At 43.1% G+C, this 25,047-nt stretch overlaps 1 protein-coding gene across 1 annotated transcript in view; it reads right to left on the bottom strand.

The window, feature by feature from the left end:
• Positions 1-3,048: 3,048 nt before the first annotated feature.
• The window catches only part of LOC127207037 (histo-blood group ABO system transferase 2-like), a 64,374-nt gene continuing 42,375 nt past the window's right edge, over positions 3,049-25,047 (bottom strand). The window contains exon 4 of the mRNA XM_051166324.1: positions 3,049-3,648. Within this exon, the coding sequence (XP_051022281.1) occupies positions 3,196-3,648 (453 nt within the window). The 3' untranslated portion in view covers positions 3,049-3,195. The remainder of the gene's footprint in view (positions 3,649-25,047) is intronic.

Below are 25,047 nucleotides of genomic sequence, written 5' to 3'. Positions count from 1 at the left end.
AATCTCTGAGGTGAGATGACACTAAAAAATACAACAAGGAATTCTGCCTACAACCTGTATCTTATCATGTTGAAGATTCTTCAGAAAGTGTCCAGCACTCAGGAAATCACTGAGTTGAGAAGAAAGGAGAAGATACTGTTCTACTTTACACATTGCTGGGCAATATTCTCCATGCATCACATACACACACAAATCAAAATAAACCTACCAAGGCAATTAATATTTCAAAAGAATGCTCCACCATACAAAGAATGTGCCCAAGCATACCAGGCCAGGTCATTTATTCTGTAGTAACACAGGCCATGACTGTGCCTTACCCCATTGGTGAGAGCTAGACCACATAACTGATGTGGTAGGCTAATTCATAATTGCTGAGGTATAAAGCGTGTGACAAGATGTCAAATATCAGGTAGATAGCCAACTGGGCTCATCCTATTATGAAGGACTCCCTTTCTCAGTGGAGTTCTCACTTCACCTGAGCTGGGAAGCCCCAGAGTCTCTAAGGAGCATCACAGCCCTCAGGGAAGATTACAGGACCAAACCCTTCCCTGAAAGAACCTGTTCAGGAAGCACCTGGGGATTCCTGGAAATGCCCGACCCTATGCTAAAGAGATCCTAGCTTTAACAGTACATGGATGTTTCTCCAACCACGGGATAGTTAAGAACTGTGTTTTCCTCTTTGTGATAGGACCTCATGCTACAGCATGTAAATGAGGTGCCATATTACTACATGTAAATCAAATATCCTGGCAGCCCTAACCCCAGCGAATCAGACACATGCATCCGCAAACCCCTTCCCACTGTCCAAAGTTTATAAATCCCTCATTCATGAAAATAAAAGTTGGATGTCTTGCTCACTCATGCTTGCCCCATTCCTACACCATGACAACCCAGACCTACATTATTTCTGGGGAAGAAGCACAACTGGATGTCTGGGCATTCAAGGCAGTGCAGGTGAAGCTGTCTTGGCAGTCCCCGGAGCCCACTCCATCATCACAGCTAGCTCAGTGCTCACTACTGATGAAGCACCTACAGGACCTGCCTTCTGGCCAGTTTGTGGTGTTGGCCTACATCCTCTGTTGTGTCTAGCAGCGGCAGCTATAGGAAGAGGCGTAACGCATTTTGTGTGTTCATGGGCTTGTGGAGCTCCTGAGTGTCCACTGCCATATAACACCAGCAATTTCCTTTTACACTCCATAGAAAACTGTTTCCACACCCTGGTCTAGCACACAGGCCTCACCCTAAGCTGCTCTAATAATTCCTGGGAGAAACAGAACCAGTGATCTTTTTTTTTTTTTTTTTTTAGACAGTGTTTCTCTGTGTATCCTTGGCTGTCCTGGACTCTCTTTGTAGACCTCTGCCTCCCAAGTGCTGGGATTAAAAGCATGTGCCACCACGCCCAGCTCCCTGAACCACTGATCTTGAGACCCATCCATTATCAGGAAAGAAGAAGCACGTGGACCAACCCTACAGACTCAGAAGTCATACCACCCACTGGATCCTGAATGACAGCAGGAGTATCCAGGGCTTGGCAGACAGCACAAACGTGGGGTCTCAAGATGCTAATGGAATATTGGTGGTTGATAGTTTGCTTATCTATGATAGAGAAAAAAATTCTGGCTAGGTGTGGTAACAGGAAAAGGGAGGTGGATTTCTTTGAGTTCTAGTACTAACTTCCATCCCACCTAGAAAGATCCTGTCACAGAAAAAAAATTCTCACAGTCTAAGAAATGGGAAAACAGCCAAGGGCTCTCCAGGACACAGATTTTTTAAAAAAATTAATGGAGTTTTAAGAAAATTAAGATATCAGAACAAGGTATCTCAGCATACTTGACATCTATCCACTCCAGAGGTAGTGGCAGAATGTGAGGAGTTCAAGGCCATCCTTGGTCACACAGTAAGAATGAAACCAGCTTGAATACTAGAGGTATTGCACCAATAAAAAATAAGCAACATCTGATAGCATGGGAGCAGGAGAGCTGGCCTACCCTGAGGACAAGGGAGTGGGCCCTGATCCAGGGCTCTGAGTGTACCTCACCCCAACATCTACCCAAGGTATGACCTGCTGGAACACATGAAGGGGCCAGACCTGCAGATTCAAAGATTAAGAATCTCCTTGACACACAGTAACAACAGGATATCCAAAAGTAGTCACAGTGAGGATCCACTAACGATAGTGTAGGCCTCCCACCAGACCCATGACTCGTACCAATGAACATTTGAAAGTAAACATATGTGGACAGAAGGCTATACTGTGTGATACACTACAGCTTCTGTGACAAGAGTTTTTGTTTGTCTGTTTTATTTTACTGGGGGAAGGAGAGGGATTTTGGTGCATGACGTGTAAATCATAGACATTCAATAAAAGTAAAGAAAAAAGCAACAATATCCAACGCCAACCCCTAAAAATATAAAATTTGAGGCTGGCAACTGAATAAGATCCCAGCACTGCAAAGGAAAAAAACAATAACAATCCACTTACATTGGAACTTTTCAATGACAACTAGACCTGAAAAATTATGGAATGAACCTAACACTCAACAAGTGCATTCAGAAGATGTGGCTAAGATAGGATCTGGGCAGGGAATCCACTTCAGTGGCAGCACGCCTGACCAGCATCGACTAGATTCTGGGTTAAATCACAAGTGCATCAAAACAAGAGAAAGAAATAGAAAATGAAAAATATTCCACATAATCCATAAATATTTTTATTCCCAGAAATGGACAACTAACTGTTCCCAAATAAACCAAAAAGGATCAGAGGTGACGGGCACAGGGTGCTGATCTGTCTCAATGGGTTGAACAGGACAAAACACCTCTGTGGTCTATAGGCTGATTCTTCTGCCCTTCTGCCTGCTCCTAAGGACACTTACCCTGTGTCAAATACACCACCAGAGTAAGGGACAAGCCTGAGTGAAGGTGCACAGGCCCTCAGGCAGAATTTCTCCTATGTTCTGAGGACTCTGTCTACCATATCACTGAAAACAAGGAACTTAGGAACACATTGGGAGCTGAAGATGGCTGCCACCCCAAAAGAAGTGTGTGTGTGGTAAGCCAAGTGGTTCTGTGCCTGCTGGACTATGAGGTAGGGTAGACGGTGACAGTTAGCAATGTCTCTCAAGTCCTTCCTGCTCCAACACAGCCTGAAGTTCCTCTGGGTATTTAGGCCTGGCTTCTCCAATAGGGATTCAGCTATCAGTTCCTGATTGCCTGATGGTTCTTGGGCACGGCCACATATCTCAGCTTCCTCATGATGGATGGCCATCCCAGCAGCTGCTGGTCCCACATGTACTCTGGGGACAGCACCTTTGTAGGCTTATGGTAGAGCAGGTACTTGTTCAGATGGCTCTCATCGTGCCACACGGCCTCAATGCCATTGGCCTGGTCCTCCACCATAGCCTCATGGCAGGCCTTGGTGAGATGGTACACCTCCACCACTGACCCCCCAAAGAAGGCCCCCATATAATAGAAGTCACCCTCATCCCAAGGGATGTAGGCTTGTGATTTTGGCCGTCGCTCATAGGTAAAGGCCTTTCGGCTACTACCATAGAAGCCAGGATGCAGGGTGCCAAAGAGTGCTGAGAGAATCTCCACACCCACGTGGTCACGGAACTTCATGTCTACATCTGCGCACACCAGGTAGTCCACCTCATGAAGAAAGCGCCTCTTTGAGAAGTGACTGATCATCTCCATCCGGTGCATGGACACATCCTGCCAGCGGGTGTAGTTGCGCACAGGTAACACCACCAGCCTGCGTCCTGTCCCCAGGGGCACCTGTGGCACATCAGCTGGCCTGTCTGTGAAGATATAGTAGGTGACCATGTGCCCTACCATGAAGTGCTGCTCTGCCGTCTCCAGAAACAGCTTCAGGAACACCACATACCTGTGAGGGGGGACAAAGGAGTTAGGAGAGGTCTAATACAGCTAGAACAGGACATAGAAGGATGCCCAGGATGCAGAAAACAGGAGGCTTGATCCCCACTTTAGAGCTGTCCTGACCAGTCTGCAATCTGAACCTCAATTTACTCTCCTTTGCTAGAACACTGAGCCAGGAACACTGGAGTAAATTCTGGGTACTATCACCAATGAGCAGGATTGCCTCCAGACCTGCAGTTGCAAGCAGATCCCCTGCAGGCACCTCTTGTCTGGGCAGATCTTCAGCAGATAACCTCTCCATGAGGCTATCACACTCCCTTTAGTAATGACAAGTTCCATCCCTGAGTAGAGCCTGTGCTCATAAAGCCCCACTCTCTAAACTCTGTCTCAGTAGAACAAAGGGTCTTTATATCCTAAACCTTCTTCCTCAGAGGCTTGAAGGTACAAGTGGACAAAGCACACACTAACTCATTTATGTCCCAATATATCATCCCCCATGAACTCCTCCAGAGCAAAAATCATTTTCATAGTGGAGAGAGATTAGGAGAGACAGGCACCCTACAAAGAAGGGTAAAGTTAAACCCAAACCCTCAGGCCAAAGGGAAAAAAGCTTATGATCCAGTTTCTATGTCATCACCAAGCCCAATAAGTTTTCACCTGCTTCAGATGGCTGCTCCTCCCTTGATGATCCCTTTGTCCACATGTCTTCACCATAAGAACAGAGCTGCCCATAACCCAGCAAGTATGCCAAGGCCCCACTTCAATGTCATAAACAGGCAAGTTTCTGTTTTCCCTTGTGCAATGGTAACCATGGGTCTCTCAGCTAATTCCGTCAGAGGCCTTCTTCCCACAGACAGATTACCTGCCCATGCCTGTCAGGGGTCTTGCTCATGTACCCAGCAGCACCCAGACAGCTAGTGTTTGAGTTTTGTTTCTGTGAAGTCCTTCATTCCCAGGGGAATCTGGTATTCTCAAGGGGTCTAAGATCCTTCCAGCTGGACTCCAAATCTCTCTCAGGTCTAATTGGTACCAAGGCCTCAGAGCTATTCTTGGACCTCATCCAGTATTGCATGGAAGCACAAAGCCCTTCTCATATGCAGGCAGCACAGATGGCTTCTCTCATTGCCTCACAGCCTTCCACACTCTAATGCTGCCCTGTTCTGCTTCCCACAGGCTCCCATGGGGCATGTTTCATTTCTGTGGCATAAGTCAACCTGACCCAGCACCTTGGGCTTCACATATTTACTATGCACTGCTCCCAGGGCTGAGGTTAAATGTTTCAACCAAGCCTTCCTGTCCACTTTGTCCTGCATCTGAGGACACCTCAGTGGCCACAGTTCTTTTGGTATCCTATTCTTACTGTCAACCCTGGTGATGAGGATACCTACCTGAAGTGTGTGCAAAGATTTTACATGGGTGTTAGGAATCAAAGTTCAGTCCTCATGCTCCTGAACCAAGTGCTTTACCCACTGGGCATCTCTCCGGCCCCCACTGCTTACTTTTTGATGGCAAACACGGTCAGTCCAATCGTGGTGTTCTTAAGCCTGAACTGCTCATTCAGAATGTCAATGTTGAAGGTCCCCTCCCAGATGATGGGAGCCAGCCAAGGAGTCAAGACAAGAACATCTTTCCTACTGCATGGGGAGAGAGACAGCCGAACATGTGACCCAACGTTCCTGCTGAAGGCCTTCTCAGATGCAACACCCTCAGATTATCCCAGAACTGATCACCAGGCCTTGCCCAATCAGAAGCACTTATCAGTGTCTACCCCAACTCCCAACCATAAAAGAAATTGAATTTACTACACCCACCACTTCTCTAAAAGTCCCTGATTACAGAGATGGGAAACAAGAAGCTGAGGCCCATATTCAAAAGGAGATGGAGAAGATTCTCTGGGGCTCCAGATTTGAATCAGAAAACCCTAAGTTCTAAAAGTGTTGGCCAGTTACAAAGATGGCAGCCCTAAACAAGCATAGTGTCTGATCAGCAGGACAGAGTCAAGGACAAGGGCTAGGAGCTACAGATTACAATACCTGGAGAGCCCTAGGGGAGAGGGGTCCACATGCTGTAGAGCACAGGTACATCTGGCCATGGGCCATCCAACTGGTCCACAGAGGATGAGTGCCCAGACCCCCAGAGACTGGCCACATACTCATCTGTGAGATGCAACTATGTTCTGTATCTCAGACTCTATATCTGAGACTGAACTGTGGGATGTGAAGCACTAGCTGGCCCAGGGCAGAACCCAGGAGAATGGGTGGATGTGACCTCAGACCACCCCACCAGTCCACAGAAATCCCCAGGGGCTAGTGTCCAAGGATCTCCAAAGCCTGGTGCAGCCTATACCTATACCCAGCACAGCTTATATACAGTGCTGTCTGTACCTCAACTCTCTCTGACTGAACTGTGGGTTGCAGAGCACCAGCATCAATGTCTGCTGGTTGGGGAGACAGGGGAGCCAAGATTGAAGATCTGGGATAGATCTGACTTTGGATCACCCAATGAGTCCATGGAGAGAACCAGGGCCTATGCTGGGGCGCAGGAAGCTGTGCACATATACTCTGGCTATGGCACAATATCCACACTTGCCATCAAAATGAACTGAGCCCTCACAGCCTGAGCAGGAATGGGCAGGAGCCTGGACAGCCACCAGTAGCCAGCAGATAGTATCTGCACTCTCTGGCAGACTGAACCACTGACACAGAGCCCCAGTAGCCAAGGGCAGGGACTCCAAAGCACAGCCAAAGGCAGATGGTACCTACTCAGACTGAACCCTGAGCTGCAGAGCACCAGCACCACCCTCTGCTGACCCTGTGGGGAGCCCAGAGTGTTGAGCAAAGGCCACCAGAGCTGCAACCAGGTCACCTGCCTGATCCAGGAAAGGGTTCCCTGATCCCCTGATCTCAACTTACAGACACTCACCAACAAACTAATCTCAATGACCAGTGAAGGATACCAGAAACTACTTCCCAGCATCAGAAATGGCAATATTACTAAAAGGCAGTATAAAGACACAAACAACAAAAGCAAAAATAATATGACACCTCCAGAACCCAGTTATCCCAAAAAATTCAACCTAGGGAACTCAAACAGAAGTAAAACACAAGAAAATGACCTCAGATCCTTAGGAATGAAAATGATAAATGAGGAAAAAAAAGAATGTCTGTAACCAAATACAGGAAGACAGAGCCAAACAGATTGAGGACCTTAGAGAGGCCATGACAGAAACCTATAGAGAGGCAATGAAGAAATCACTGGAAGAAACTCAGGAAAATGCAAACAATCAGATGAAGAAAATCAATAAAATGATTCAAAATCTGAAGATGAAAATGGAAACTGATAAAAGCACAGATGAAAGATGATAATGAGAGAATTTAGAGTAAAAAACAGGAAATGCAGAGATAAGCTTTGCTTACAGAATTCAAGAGATGGAGGAAAAAATCTTGGATGTAGAAGGCAGAATAGAAGAATTTCATGCAAGCAACAAATAAAATAAAATATTAAATCTGAAAAAAATCCTGCCACAAAACATCCAAAATAAGATCAGGCAATTTCAGGGTGGTATGGATCTCATGAGGCTGAGAAGCTTTTGTAAGGAAGGAGACACTGTCAACAGAACAAAGCGACAGCCTACAGACTAGAAAAAGATCTTCACTAACCCTGTATCTGACAAAGGTCCAGTATCCAAATATGCAAAGAAATCAAGAAATTAAACATCACCAAGCCAAATAACCCAATTGAGAAATGGGGCTTGGAACTAAACAGAGAATTCTCAACAGAGGAATATTGAATGGCTGAGAAACACTTAAAGAAATGCTCAATATCTTTGGTCATCAGAGAAATGCAAATCAAAAAAACTCAGAGATTCCATCTTACACCCATCAGAATGGCTAAGATCAAAAATTCAAGTGACACCACATGCTGGTGAGGATGTGGAGAGAGAGGAATGCTCCTTCATTGCTGGTGGGAATGCAAACTAGTACAGCCACTTTAGAAATCTATCTGGTGCTATCTCAGAAAACTGGCAATAGGGCTTCCTCAAGACCCAGCTATTCCACTCCTTGGAATATACCCAGAAGATGCTCCAGCACACAACAAAAAAATTTGATCAATCATGTTCATAGCAGCCTTATTCATAATAGCCAGATCATGGAAACAGCCTAAGTGTTCCTCAGTAGAAGAATGGATAAAAAAAAACTGTGGTACATATACACTATGGAATACTACTCAGCTATTAAAAACAAGGAATTCCCGAAATTTGTGGATAAATGGATTGAGCTAGAAATGATCATAATGAGTGAGTTAACCCAGAAGCAGAAAGACTTAAATGGTATATACTCACTTATATCTGCATACTAGCCCAAGGGGCATGTCCCACGAAAGCCTTCACTTACCAAAAAACTGGGACAGAGGGGCGGACATCCTATTGGGACTCTAGATGAGAGAAGCATGGGAGAATGGCAAAGTAGAAGGATCCAGAGGGTCCTAGAAACCTACAAGCAGAACATTATGATAGGCAGATTTGGGCCCAGGGGTCTCACTCAAACTAAGGCCCCAGGCAAGGACAATACAGGCAGTAAACTTTAAACCCCTACTCAGATCTAGCCAATGGTCAAAACATTCTCCACACTTGAATGGAGAGTGGGATATGACTTTCTCACATACTCTGGTGCCTCACATTTGACCATGTCCCCTGGAGGGGGAGATCTGGTGGCACTCAGAGGAAGGAAGCAGGTTCCCGGGAAGAGACTTGAATCCCTATGAGCATATACAGGAGGAGGTAATCCCTCTCAGAAACAGTCATAGGGGAGGGGAATAAGGGGAAAAGGGGAGGGAGGGAAGAATGGGAGGACACAAGGGATGGGATAACCATTGAGATGTAACAAGAATAAATTAATAATAAAAAATTAAAAAAAAAGGAAAACGTGGTGAAGAGCCTGGAACACATTGGCACAGGTGACAACTTCCTGAACAGAAAACCAAGAGCCCAGGCCTTAAGGTCAACAATTAATAAATGGGACCTCATGAGGCTGAGAAGCTTCTGTAAGGCAGGAGACACTGTCAACAGAAGAAAGCAACAGCCTACAGACTGGGGAAAGATCTTCACCAACCCTACATCTGACAAAGGTCCAATATCCAAAATATATAAAGAACTCACGAAATTAAACATCACCAAACCAAGTAACCCAATTGAGAAATGGGGCTCAGAACTAAATGAGAATTCTCAACAGAGGAATATCAAATGGCTGAGAAACACTTAAAGAAATGCTCAGCCTCATTAGTCATCAGAGAAATGCAAGTCAAAATGACACTGAGATTCCATCTTACACCCATCAGAATGGCTAAGATCAAAAACTCAAATGACTCCACATGTTAGCGAGGATGTGGAGAGAGAGGAACACTCCTTCATTGCTGGTGGGAATGCAAACTAGTACAACCACTTTGGAAATCTATCTGGTTCTTTCTCAGAAAAATGGGAATAGGGCTTCCTCAAGACCCAGCTATTCTACTCCTTGGAATATACCCAAAAAATGCTCTACCACACAACAGGGACATATGCTCAACCATGTTCATAGCAGCCTTATTCATAATAGACAGAACATGGAAACAGCCTAAGTGTCACTCAGTAGAAGAATGGATAAAGAAACTGTGGTACATTTAGACTATGGAATACTATTCAGCTATTAAAAACAAGGAAATCCAGAAATTTGTGGACAAATGGATTGAGCTAGAAATTATCATGAGTGAGTTCACCCAGAAGCAAAAAGAGACAAATGGTATATACTCACTTATTTTGAGACACTAGCCCAAAGGGGATGTCCTACTTACCGGAAAAGTGGGTGAGAGGGGAAGACATCCTATTGGAACTCTAGGTGAGAGAAGCATGGGAAAATGGGAAATAGAAGGATTCAGAGGGTCCTAGAAATCTACAAGAAGAACATAATGACAGGTGGATCTGGGTCCTGGGGTCCTTCCTGCTCAAACAATGGCACCAGCCAAGGAAAATATAAGCAGGAATCTTCGAAACCCTACCCAGACCTAGCCGAAGGGCAGGACATTCTCCACCAATGAGTGGTGAGTGAGGTCTGACTTTCATACAAACTGTGGTGCCCCATTTCTGACCACGTCCCCTTGATGGGGAGTCCTGGTGGCACTCAGAGGAAGAATAACAGGTCACCAAGAAGAAACTCACTCAATACCCTATGAGCATATATAGGGGAAGAGGTCCCCCTCAGTCACAGACATAGGAGAGGGGAGAAGGAGGGAAGTGGGAGGGAGGGGGAAATGTGAGGATACAGGGGATGGGCTAACAATTGAGATGTAATATGAATGAATTTATTTTTAAAAAGGGGAAAAAAAAGAAACCCAGCTCCAAGGCCCAGAAAATATTTTCAACAAAATCATAGAAGAAACTTCCCTAATTAAAGAAAGAGATGCACATAAACATAGAAGAGGCCTACAGAACACCAAATAGAATAGACAAGATAAGAAAATTCTCCTGCCACATAATAATTAAAACACAAAATTTACAGATCAAAGAAAAAATATTAAAAGCAGCAAGGGGAAAGGCCAAGTAACTTATAATGGCAAACCTATCAAATTTATACCCAACTTCTCAGCAGAGAAAATAAAAGCCAGAGGGCCTGGGCAGTGGCCCTGCAAACACTAAAAGACCAGATGTCAGTCTAGGCTACTATACCCAGTGAAACTTGCAATAACCGTTGATGGAGAAAACAAGATATTCCATGACAAAAACAAATTCAAACAGTTCCTATCCACAAATCCATCCCTACAGAACTTACTACAAGGAAAACCCCAACCCAAAGTGACAAACTACAACCAAGGTAACACAGGAAATAGATAACTTCACTGTAGCACTCTACCCCAACCTACATCAAAATCAAGTACCCTAACAGTCACTAGCCATTAATGTCTTTCAACATCAATGGTCTCAATTCTCTAATAAAAAGACACAGACTAACAGAATGAATGCATAAATAAGACCCAACATTCTTCTGCATTCAAGAAACACATCTCAGCCACAAGGATAGACATTACCTCTGGGTAAAAGGCTGGAAAAGTGTATTCCAAGGAAATAGACACAAGAAGCATGCTGGTGTAGCCATTCTAATATCTAATAAAATAGACTTTTAACCAAAATCAATCAAAAGAGATGAGGAAGAACACTTCATACTCATCAAAGGAAAATTCCACCAAGATGACATCACAACTCTGAATGTCTATGTCCCCAACACCAAGGCACCCACATTTGTAAAAGAAACACTAGTAAAGCTTAAACCACACATTGATTCCCATACATTAATAGTGGGAGATTTCAACACACCACTTTCACCAAGGAATAGGTCAATGAAACAGAAGCTAAACTAAGAAATAATGACATTAACTGATGTTATGTATCAAATTGATCTAACAGATATATACAGAACTTTTTACCCAAATACAAAAGATGATACCTTCTTCTCAGCACCTCACAGAACCTTCTCCAAAAATTGAACATATACTAGGTCACAAAGAAAGCCACAACAGAAAAAGAAGATGGAAATAATATCGTCTATCATATCAGACCACCATGGACTGAAGCTGGACTTCAACAGAATTAACAAAAAGCCTCCTTCACATGTAAACTGAACAACTTTCTACTCAATGACAATTGGGTCAGGGAAGAAATAAAGAAAGAAATTAAGGACTTCCTAAAATTCAATGAAAATGAAGGTACGACATACCCAAACTTACGAAATTCATTGAGAGAAGTGATAAGAGGAAATTTCATAGCACTAAGTGCCTTCATAAAGAGATTGGAAACATCTCATATAAGCAATTTAACAACACATATGGAAACTCTAGGAAAAAAGGAAGAAGAAACACCCAAAAGGAGTAGACTGCTAGGAATAATCAAACTCAGGGCTGAAAACAATGAATTAGAAACAAAGAAAACAATTCAAAGAATCAATAAAACCAAGAGCTGGTTCTTTGAGAAAATCAACAAGATAGACAAAACCTAGCCAAACTAACTACAGGTAGAGAGACACTATCCAAATCAGTAAAATCAGAAGTGAAAAAGGAGACATAACAACAGACACTGAAGATAAAAAAAAAAAAAAAAAAAAAAAAAAACCAGAAAACAAAAACAAAACGACAACAACAACAAAAAAAAAACATTAGGTCCTACTTCAAAAGCCTATGTGCCACAAAATTTGAAAATCTAAAGGAAATGGACAATTTCTTGAAGGATTCCACTGGTCAAAGTTGAATCAAGATCAGATAAACGAAGTAAATAGTCCTATTTCTCCTACAGAAATAGAATCAGTTATCAAAAGTCTTCCAATAAAAAAATCCGAGGTTTCAGCACAGAATTCTACTAGTCCATCCAAGAAGAGCTAATACCAATACTCTTCAAAAAACTCCACAAAATAGAAATGGATGGAACATAACTAAATTCATTCTATGAGGCCACAGACACCTTGATACCTAAAGCTCACAAAGACTCAACAAAGAAAGAGAATTTAAGACTAAGTTCACTTATGAACATTGATTCAAAAATACGCAATAAAATACTCACAAACCAAATTAAAAAAAACATCAAGATATCACCATGGTTCACCATGACCAAGTAGGCTTCATCCCAGACATGCAAGAGTGGTTCAATATATGGATATCAATCAATGTAATCCACCATATAAACAAACTGAAAGAAAAAAACCATTCAATCATCTCCTTAGATGCCGAAAGCCATTTGACAAAATCCAACACCTATTCATGTTGAAAGTCTTGGAGAGATCAGGGATTCAGGACACATACCTAAACATAATATACAGCAAGCCAATAGCCAACATCAAATTAAATAGAGAGAAACTCAAGGAAATTCCACTAGAATCAGGGACTAGACAAGGCTGCCTACTCTCTCCATATCTCTTCAAAAAAGTATTTGAAGTTCTATCTAGAGCAATAAGACAACAAATGTATATCAAGGGGATGTATAACAGAAAGGAGGAAGTCAGATTATCCCTATTTGCAGATGATATGATAGTGTACATAAGTGGCCCCCAAAATTCCACCTTTGCTGAAGATAAACACCTTCAGCAAAGTGGCTGGATACAAAATCAACTTGAAAAAGTCAGTAACTTTCTTGTATACAAATGACAATCATGCTGAGAATGAAATCAGAAAAACTACACCCTTCACCAGAGCCACAAGTAATATAAAGGATATAGGTGTCACTAAAACCAAAGAAGTGAAAGACTTATATGAAAAAAACTTCATGTCTCTGAAGGAGAAAATTGAAGATGATATCAGAAGGTAGAAAGATCTCCCTTCTTCATGGATCGGGATAATTAATGTAGTAAAAATGGCCATCTTACCAAAAGCAGTTTATATATTAAATGTAATCCCTATCAAAATACCTATACTATTTTTTAAAGACCTTGAAAGATCAATTCTTAAAATAATATAGAAAAACAAAACCCAGAATAGCTAAAACAATCCTGTATACTAAAACACCCTCCAGAGAAATCTCCATTCATGATCTCAAGCTGTATAATAGAGAAACAGTAATTAAAACAGCATGGTGCTGACATAGCAATAGGCTGGTTGATCAATGGACTCTGAGCAAAGACCCCAAAAAAAAAAATCCACACACCTACAGACATTTGAATTTTGAAAAAGAACCCAAATCTATACAATGGAAAAGGATAGCATCTTCAGCAAATGGTGCTGGTCAAACTGGATGCCTATATGTAGAAAAATGCAAGTAGATCCATATTTATCACTATGAACAAAACTCTAGTCCATGTGGATTAAAGGCCTCAACATAAAACTAGACACACTAAAACTGTTAGAAGAAAGAGTGGGGAAGAGCCTTGAACTCATTGGCACAGGAGACAACTTCCTGAACAGAACACCAACAGCCCAGGCTCTATGGTCAACAATTAAAAAATGGAATTTCATGAGGTTGAGAAGCTTCTGTAAAGCCGACAACACTGTCAACAGAACAATGCTACAGCCTACAGACTGGGAAAAGATCTTCACCAACCCTACATCTGACAAAAAGCTAATATCCAAAATATATAAAGAACTCAATAAATTAAACAAGAACACAACAACCAAATTAACAATGGGGTTCAGAGCTAAACAGAGAATTCTCAACTGAAAAATATAGAATGCTGAGAGACACTTAAAGAAATGCTCAATATTCTGAGTCATCAGAGTACACAAATCAAAACAACCTTGAGATTCCATCTTACACTCATCAGAATGGTTGAGATCAAAAACTCAAGTGACAGCACATGCTGACCAGGGTGTGGAAAAGGGGGAACACTCCTTCATTGATGGTGGGAGTGCAAACATGTACAACAACTTTGCAAACCTATCTGGTGCTTTCTCAGAAAATTTGGAATAGGGCTATCTCAAGTCGCGACTATTCCATTCCTTGGAATACACCATAAAGATATTCCACCATACAATGAGGACATTGGCTCAACTATGATGATAGCAGCCTTGTTCAAAAGAGCCAGAATCTGGAATCAAACTAACTGTTCCTCAGTCAAAGAATTGATAAAGAAACTGGTACATTTACATTATGGAATACTACTCAGCTATAACAAGGAAATCTTGACATTTACAAGCAAATGGATAGAACTAGAAATAATCACCCTGAGTGAGATAACCCAGACCCAGAAAGACACATGGTATATACTGACTTCCAATTGGATATTAGCCCAACATGGATGTTCTCTAGGACTCTTCACTCAGTGGGGGATTGTGATAGATACTGGGACTTGCTATTGGGACTCCAGGTGAGAGAGGTGTGGGAGAATGGGGAAATGGAAGGACCCAGAAGGCCCTGAAACCTTACAAGAAGACATTCAAGGCTGGCAGATATGAACCCAGGGAGGGCCTGCACAAACTACTGTACCAACCAAGGACAATGCATGCAGTAAATCTAGAGCCCTCCTGTTCAGACATAGCCAATGGACATCATGTTTCCCAAAGTTGTGTGGAAAGTAGGGACTGACTAAGACACAAACTCTGCTGCCCTCTATTTGACCACTTTGCCTTGGTCAGGAGGCCAGGTGGTACTTAGAGGAAGGGGAAGCAGGCTATCTGGATGAGACCTGATAGGCTGTGATCATATGGTGGGGGAGGAGTCCCCTTTTATCACAGGCGTAGTGGAGGGAAATGGGGTGAAAGAGGGAGGGAGGGAGGGAGAGAGGAAAATATAAGTGATGGGATAAAAATTGTGATGTACTATGAATAAATTATTTAAACAAAAATAACTACAGAAAAAAAGTGTTGGCCAGACAGGTTTATGAGAACTATAATCAGGTCTTTGGTTTTCTCTGAGTTTTGTTGTTTCCAGTGCTAACTCTGAGCCTGACTCAGGGCCTCAGGTGTGCTCTGAGCCATTCTCTCAGGACAAGCAAATCACCCTTTAGTGCATTCAGGACCCATGCACTGCATATAGAGTGACTCAATCACCTCACCTGGGTGTTAGCACCTTTGCCTGGGGATAGGTCATCCTGAAAAAGAAAACATCAGAACTCAGGTTGACAGGAAGGTCATTGGATGCATGTAATTGGCAGCCATGTACTAGGCAAACAGACCTGCATGATCAGTGTCAACCAAGCCACCCTGTCTGCCCATGATGCTGGGATCCAAGGATGAGCCAAAGCAGGAAGATCTGAGTCCTACTTGACATCAAGTAGGAAGATGAAATCACAGCGCCCCTCCACACGCCTAAGGCAGGGACATCTAAGGACTACTCTCACTCAAAAGCCAGCTGATACTGGGCATGTCTGTGGATGGCAACCATCCCACCTGGGCCTGCAGCCTGCACTGGTCCTCTCCTGGCTGGTGGCTCACAGAACCTTGGCTTTCTGTCTCCCTCAGACTAATCCTAACATCAGTGTAAAGTGCTTCCCACAAAACCCCCAGGGCAATGTGTGGCAATGGGCTGTCCCCACAAATGATGTCAAGCCACCAGGGACAAGAGCTACTTCTGGCAGTAAGCTGCATGCCTGTGATGGTGTGTGAACCAGAGTGCAGGGCTGTAGTGATGCTCAGCAGCAAAAGCACTGCCTGCTCTTCCAGAAAAACTGGATTCAGTTCCCAGCATCCACAGGGAGACCCACAACAGTCTGTTCCAGGGGACTTGAGGCCCTTTTCAGGCCCACTTGGACAATGGTACAAATGTAGTACACAGACAATCAGGCTGGCAAAACACTCATACACATAAAAACAGAACTAAATATTAGTTAAGGCAGAGAATGAGCATAAATATAACAGGAAATTTCTGCAGCAGAGCCAGGCCTGATCACACCTTGCAGAGTGATTCTTTCCAGTAGCCAAAAGAGAAAACCTACTGAACCCCACCCCAAACGAGGCACTACTCTAGGCTTGCCATGCTCAGAAGACCAACACTGCAGAGGCAAGATGGGTGTTAGGAACTCCAGTAGGAGTCGGTGTTTAATGGGCAAAGTTTACATGATGGAATATTCTAGAGATAGATGGTGGTGATGGCTGCTCCACAGAATGACTGTGCTCACTGCACTGAACTCTTGCAGTGGTGAGTATGGTAAACATATGTTCTATATGTTGCCCTGGAAATGATGCTGCACAAATGTCAACTCAGCTCTCTACCAGATGAAGCAGGATGGCTCTTTAAATGCCACATGGCATGCAGTTATTTAAAACAACGTGTAGGGCTATGTGCTCCACTTCAGGTACAGAAGGAGACTTTCCAGATATCCATGCTGGACACACACAAGCACACACACACACACACACACACACACACACACACACACACGAGAGAGAGAGAGAGAGAGAGAGAGAGAGAGAGAGAGAGAGAGAGAGAGAGAGAGTTCCAAACCCCTCAACTCAGAGCAAAAGAGCACCATGTGAGGGCTGGATACCTTGACAGGGCTACAACTTCCTGGACATCCAGCTTTCTGATATCCATGCTGCAGAAAGAGAACACAGAAGACTGGTTTATACCAGGAGCGCTTAGGGTTCAGGCACACAGAGCCTGGTGCAATGGCAGAGCGGTGCCTAAGGGCACACTACCTCTGCTACAACTATAGAACAGCACCATACAGCACGGAAAGTCAAACACAGCCACACCATGAACAGAAAAGTCAAACAAACACTGCAGTCAAACACTGCCACAACATAAACACAAATGGCAAACACTGCAGTCAACGTTCACTGTCCCACACTCACCAGGCACTCCTGACTGGAGCCTGAACAGAAAAGGAGTTCCAGAACACAAAAGATTCTCACCCCCCTCAAATCAAGAAATGGAATCTCGTCCTGTCCTTCAAGAGATAAACTGAGGCAGCAGTCTTGCTGGATGACTTTAAACCCATGTTCTTGGTGCCTGAGATAACATATGATAGATCACTGGTCTAGAACTTTCCAGCAGGCTGCAAGGAAGCTCAGCCCACAAAGGGAGACCACAAGAACAGGTCACCTTAGCCCAGTGTCACCTCAACCACTAAAAATGTGAGCGCCGTCACCTTGAGGGAGACCTACCCATCTCTGTATAGGTGCACCAGGACCCTGGCAGTCATCAAAGGTGTAACTGCCTCCCAGCACAATTGGGGAACACAGTGCTTTGTTTCAGAGGAATGTTGACTGAAGAAGAAACTGGTGAGAACTAAGAGCAGGTGGGGACCGTGTAATCTAGTGGGAAGCACAGCACAGACAAAGATCAAGGCCAGAGCCCTGGGGACCAGCGGCATGCACAGCTTGAGCAGTAAGAGAGGGATAGGCTGCTAGACAGGGTCAACATCACACACACTCATGACACTCACACACACACTTCAACCCCCACTCACCTAGTCACAGCTCCTGTGTCTCTCAGTTCCTGACTTCTGTGGCTCAGGAACCCATAGCTGTGGGAAAGACAGACATAGAGGCATCTGTTCAGGACACAAACCTGAAACCACATGTTTGTCCCTCCCTCCAAATAAACCACTGTACCCAAGACAGTGAAGACATGTGTTCCCAGTAGGGATGTGGGGCGAGGTTACAGGTCTCACTCCATGGGAAGAGGTGGCAAGAAGGGCCCTGGGAACCAGGCCTGTATCTGGACCCCTGTAGCAGTTGCAGACAGCCCCTACAAAGGGCCAGGAACCCACAGCCAAGGCCACAGCATGGAGTATTTCCTGGCTGTGTCTACACAAGCCACAGTAGCCAGGGCACTGTCTTTGCTTTAAAAGGGTTCACAGCCATCTGCATAGAGTGAGGGCCTAAGTCCAGGCCCTAGGTCTGCCTTCCTCTCCTTCTTGGGGCCCACCCTTACAGCTGGAGAGAAACGGATGGGCATCCATCCCCAGGTCCCATTTGTGGAATCAGAGGCTTCATTCACTATGTGGACAAGGAAAAGCTGGCCATGTCACTGTGGGGGCAGAGCCTGGAGCATCTCCATCACTGCTGTGGTAGTAGGGATGTGCACAGCTCAGGGTCCCCATCAGGGTCTCAGCTGTTGCTCACCAGCCCGACTCTTACCTAAAGAAGACTAGGCCAAGCACTATGAGGGGAAGGAATCCAAGATACGGTGAGTAGCATTTGGGTCTTCCTGAAAAAACAGCAGCACAGGTTGCAGTTACTCACCCTTCCTGGGCCTGACTCCCCTCCAGCCTCTCCTGAGATTTAGAGGTCACCCTATGGCCTGCTGCCACTGCTCTATGTCAGGCCGCCTCAATTCTGGCTGGAGCTCGAGCCTAGCTGAGCACTCAGAGGGGAGAGAAGGTTGTTTCCTTTCAGCTAATGACTCAGCTGCTACTCTAGGTCCTTAGAGTCCCGTGGGGTCCCCATGGTCTTGTGCCACTGAGCACTCCTTCCCATAGTTAACTGCAATAAACCAAAATGAGTTTCTTGGCATCACTGCTGACTCCATCACAGAGGCCCGGACCAGATCCCCCTGGCGCCTGTATGCATACATCAACAGGGGCAGCACCTGGTCTTTTCTAGTAAATTCTTTTCATGATTCAGTTGAAACCCAGGACTGATGTGTCAAGCAGTAAGGAGATCCAATCAGAGAGGAAACCCAGCCTGCACCCACTTTCAACAATAAAAGAAATAACAAAAAACTTACATACACAAGGAAACTAAACAACTCTCTACTTAATGACACCTGGTTCACAGAAGATATAAGGAAAAAAATTAATGACTTCCTATAATGCAATGAAAATGAAGGAACAACAGACCCAAATCTGTAGGACACATTGAAAGCAGTACTAAGAGGAAAATTCACAGCACTAAGTGCCTTTAGAAAGAAATTGAAAACATCCCACATAAGCAACTTAACGACACATCTAGAAGCTCATAATAATAATAATAATAATAATAATAATAATAATAATAATAATAATAATAATAATAACAACAACAACAACAATAAGAAGAAGAAGAAGAAGAAAAAGAAGAAACACACAAGAGGAGTAAGTAGACATCTGAAAATAATTAAACTCAGGCCTGAAACCAATAAATTAGAAACAAAGAGAACAATTCAAAGAATCAACAAAACAAGGAGCTGGTTCTTTGAGAAAATCAACAAGATAGACAAACAGTTAGCCAAACAAACTAAAGGGCAGAGAAACACTATCCAAATCAACAAAATCAGAAATGAAAAGGGATACTTAACAACAGACACAAAAGAAATACAAAGAATCGTAAGATCCTACTTGAAAGGCATATATGCCACAAGATTTGAAATTCTAAGGGAAATGGACATATTTTGATTGATTCCATTTGCCAAAATTGAATCAAGATCAGACAAACAAATTAAATAGTCATATTAATCCTATAGAAATAGAAGCAATCATTGATAGTCTAGCAACCAAAAAAAAAAAAAAAACCCCAGAGTCAGATGGTCTCATGGCAGAATTCCATCAGACCCTCAAAGAAGAGCTAATACAAATACTCTTCAAGCTACTCTAAAAAATATAAATGGATAGAACATTACCATATTCATTCTATAGAGCCACAGTCACTTTGATACCTAAACCCCACAAAGACCCAACAAAAAAAAGAGAATTTCAGACCAATTTCTCTTATGAACGTTAATGCAAAAATACTCAATAAAATACTCACAAAATGATTACAAGAATATATCAAAGCTATCATTCACCATGACCAGGTAGGTTTCATTCCAGGCATGCAGGGTTGGTTTAATGTACAGAAATCCATCAATGTAATCAACCATATAAACAAACTTAAAGAAAAAAACCATATGATCATCTCCTTAGATGCAGAAACAGCATTTGACAAAATCCAACACTTATTCATGTTTAAGGTTTTAGAGAGATCGGAGATACAAGACACTTTCCTGAACATAATAAAGGCTATATACTGCAATCCAATAGCCAACATCAAATTAAATGGAGAGATACTCAAGGAAATTCCTCTAAAATTGGGGACCAGACAAGTCTGCTCACTTTCCTCATATCTCTTCAATATAGTTCTTGAAGTTCTAGCCAGAGCAATAAGACAACAAAAGGAGGTCAAGGGGATCCAAATGGGAAAGGAAGAAGTCAAATTATCCCTATTTGCAGGTAATATGATAGTGTACATAAGTGATCCCCAAAATTCCACCAGAAAACTCCTACAGCTGATAAACACTTTCAGCAAATTGACTGGATACAAAATTAACTCAAAAAAATCACTAGCCTTCCTATATACAAATGACAAACATGCAGAGGAAGAAATTAGAAAAACTACACCTTTCAAGATAGCCACAAGCAATATAAGATATCTAGGAGTAGCTCTAATCAAGCAAATAAAGGACTTGTTTGAAAAAAAAAAAAAGCTTGAAATCTCTGAAGAAAGAGATTGAACATGACATCAGAAAATGGAAGGCTCTCCCTTGTTCCTGGATCAGGAGAATTAACATAGTAAAAATGGCCATCTTGCCAAAAGCAATTTACAGATTCAATGCAATCCCTATCAAAATACCTACAGAAATTTTCAAGACACTGAAAGGTCAATGATCAACTTCATATGGAAAAACAAAAAAACCAGAATAGCTAAAACAATCTAATACAATAAAAGATCCTTTGGAGGAATCTCCATACTCGATCTCAAGCTGTACTATATGGCAATAATAATTAAAACAGCATGTTACTGATATAGAAATAGGCTGGTTGATCAATGGAATCAAATTGAAGACACAAAAATTAATCCACACACATATGGTCACTAGATCTTTGACAAAGAAACCAAATCTATTCAATGGAAAGAGGATAGCATCTTCAACAAATGGTGCTGATCTAACTGGAGGTCTATGTGTAAAAAAATGCAACTGGACCCATATTTGTCACCTTGCACAAAACTCAAATCCAAGTGGATTAAAGACCTCAACATAAAACCAGAGACACTAAGTAGGTTAGAAGAAAAAGTGGGGAAGAGCCTGGAACATATTGGCACAGGAGACAACTTCCTGAACAGAACACCAACGGCCCAGGCCTTAATGTCAACCATTAATAAATGGGACCTCATGAGGCTGAGAATCTTCTGTAAGGCAAGAGACACTGTCAAGAGAACAAAGCGACAGCCTACAGACTGGGAAAAGATCTTCACCAACCCTACATCTGACAAAGGTCTAATATCCAAAATATATAAAGAACTCAATAAATTAAACACCACCAAACCAAATAGCCTAATTGAGAAATGAGGCTCAGAACTAAACAGAGAATTCTCAATAGGGGAATATCAAATGGCTGAGAAACACTTAAAGAAATGCTCAACCTCCTTAGTCATCAGGGAAATGCAAATCAAAACAACTCTGAGATTCCATCTTCCACCCATCAGAATGGCTAAGATCAAAAAATCAAGTGACACCACATGCTGGCGAGGATGTGGGAAGAGAGGAACACTCCTTCATTGCTGCTGGGAATGCAAACTAGTACAGCGATTTTGGAAATCTATCTGGTGCTATCTCAGAAAACTAGGAATAGGTCTTCCTCAAGGCCCAGCTATTCCACTCCTAGGAATATACCTAAAAATGTTCCACCTCACAACAGGGACATATGCTCAACCATGTACATAGCAGCCTTATTCATAACAGCCAAAACAGGAAACAGCCTAAATGTCCCTCAGGTGAAGAATGGATAAAGAAACTGTGGTACTTTTACACTATGAAATACTACTCAGCTGTTAAAAACAAGGAAATCCAGAAATTTGTGGACAAATGGATGGAACAAGAAATGGTAATATTGAGTGAGTTAACCAGAAGCAGAAAGACTCACATGGTACATAGTCACTTATAATAGAGCACTAGCGCAAAAGGCATGTCCCACAAAAGTCTTCACTTACCAGGAGACTGGGATAGATGTTAGGACATCCTACTGAGACTCTAGGGAAGAGAAATATAGGAGATGGGAAAATAGAAGGACCCAGAGGGTCCTAGAAACTTACAAGAAGAATATCGTGATGAGTGGGTTGGGGCCCAGGGGGTCTGCTCAAATTATTGCACTATCCAAGGACAATACAAAAAGTAAACATATAACCCCTACTCTGACCTACCCAATGGACAGGACATTCTCCACAGTTATATGGAGAGCATGGACTGACATAGACATGAACTCTGGTGCCCCATATTTGACCACCTCCCCTTGGTGGGGAGGCCTGATGGCACTCAAAGAAAGAATAATCAGGCTACCAAGATGAGACTTGATAGCCTATGTCCATATAGTGGAGGAGGAGGTCCCCCTCAGTCATAGACCTAAGGGAGAGGAACAATGTGAAAGCAGTAGGGAGGGAGGAATGGAAGAATATAAGTGATGGGATCACAACTGAGTTATAATATGAATACATTAATAAAAAATTTCAAAAAAAATAGAAGGTGCTGTGGTCCCACTTAGTGTGCCTTTCTTTTTAAAGACACTGAGAATTGCATTTAAAATTGCTACGATTAGCCAGTAATATTTCACAGTAGATAGAGGCTTGACAACCTCAGTGTGAGGTCCAGATATGTGATAGAAGAGAAACATCTCTACAAAGTTGCCCTCTGACCTATTAACATATGTCCATGTGAAAACAGTGCATGCAGAAATGGATATCAGAACTCTTATCTTCTTTGTTGTGGGGGAAATGATTCAGATGATCATTTTGTTTCATGTATTTTAACAAAGGAAAAAATATGAAAAGTGAGAAATCAGCCTTTTCTATCTAAGTTGGCTACCTGGCAAGGTCCAATATTCCATAACTTCACCCAGCTTGTAAAACCCTGCTGTACATGACTTTTGATTCTACCACACCCTTACATTTGTGTTGATTAGTAATTAACCAATGGCATCAGATGGTAAGGTCCAGATCCCACCAATGGGGTGAGATGCAGTTACCACTTGAGCTATGATAAAAATGAAATGGACTTTGTACTTCAAGGTATTTGCATAGAGGTAATTAGCAAAGAGAAATTCTCTTTCTGGATTAATTTTGCTTTGTCCACATGTCTCTTTGTGGAAGAAAGAATATTCTTCTCTAAGAAAATGATCCTGGCTTGAGAAACTAAGGGCTGGGGAACTAGCCCTACCCTCCATCCCATCACCCCTCCTCTCCAGCCCTGCAGGATTACTTGCCACTGAGCCAGCAGATTCTCCTCCCATGAACCTCCTAGCTCCCCTTTCCTCCTAGGTGGCATGGGCTCATCTGAACACCTGGAAAGCCTGGTTCATGACCACTGACTAACACCCCTGTCCTGGAACACTTCGGCAGGTGAAGAAGAGGATGCCTAGTAAAGAAACAGACAGGTCACTGGCATTCAATGTCTTTCCATGTCATTCTGGCTTAGTCTGTTGACTCAATTTTCTTAACAATTATATTTTATTATGAACTTATTAACCAAGAGCACCTCAAATATAACCCAGTTAACCTAAGCAAAAGGAAAAGGAGATTAAAGAACACAATAATGAAACCTTAAGGATATCAGTTCTGAGGAATGATTCTCCTGGCATATTAGGCAGGATTTCTTCTGCTGGAACCTGTCTCAACCGGAACCTGGATCCTCAGCTGTAGCCCAGATCCTCAAAGCCTTCCTTCAAGCAGTTCTCTCTAGGAGCATCTTGAAGCAGAGCGATGAACAGCTAAAATTCTCTCCAGTCTCCAGAACGAATGCCCTGCCTCCTGTCTTGGGCTCCTATATATCTCTCTCCCCCTAGAGTGTCATCACAGGTTTTGGTCACCGGTTTTCTTCATCTGGCAACAGTAAAGCTCCCACACAAGGTGGTTCGTCTTCTAAACTAACATCACCTGTTCTCTCACAAGTCCGATCCCCATCCCACTCTTGGGATCATATCAAAAAAACATGCTTATCTCTCCTTCACTGGTCAGATCAGGACTTTCCACTATGACGCAGACTCACTCACCCCTCACCAATACACAGGCACAAAGACACAGACCCAGAGAATCTCAGGCTTCCTGACAGCCCATCAGGCCTGGCCTTGCCATCTCTAAGCCTCGGTCTGGGCCCACAGCAATAAACCATCCCAACCAGATGGCAAACATCAATGAAGGTTCCCACAGCCCCCTTCCTCACCCCTAAGCTCACCTCTGAGGTCCATCGCAGGGCCCAGGATGGTTCAGTTTCTATGCAGCTAGCTGTTAGTTAGAGCCCAGACCTCAGGCACACAGCAGAACTCACCCTCAGGAGAGACAATCCTGAGCAGTTATGGGCGTGGAAACCCTCTGGCAGACTTCCAATTTGCTCAGGACGTCTACCGGAACCAGATGTTCTCAACCAGATATCGCCACGGACACAGGCAGTATCTCAGCCACATTTCATATCCCAGGGATTGTGGGTAGTTTCCTTGTACTGTCATGTTCTTACCATCCTTAGTTATGGTCCCACATGTCTGTCCCCACTGTCTCCTCAGCTTAGGTTCCTTCCTAAGCTAGCAACCCTCCCCCAAGCTCTCCTCCTCTGACAGTGTTGTTTTACGGTATTATCTCTCTCATCTTTCTCTCTTCTCTTGCCATTTTTTCATCTCATTATTTATCTCCCTTTCCTGTTCTCTTCCTTCCTTCTCTCTCTCTTTGCCAAAGACCACCAAATCTGGGGAAATTCCTTAGAAAAAGTCAAGCTGACGACAAAGCTGGATAAAAGTAATGTTTATGTTCTAAGGAATATGTTTATACCTTCAGTTTGAGGGA

This window comes from Acomys russatus, chromosome 24, assembly GCF_903995435.1.
Source record: "Acomys russatus chromosome 24, mAcoRus1.1, whole genome shotgun sequence".
In the NCBI taxonomy this organism is placed as follows: Eukaryota; Metazoa; Chordata; class Mammalia; order Rodentia; family Muridae; genus Acomys; species Acomys russatus.
The sequence above is the reverse complement of the archived record's forward strand: the minus strand, read 5'-3'. Positions and strand labels throughout refer to the sequence as shown.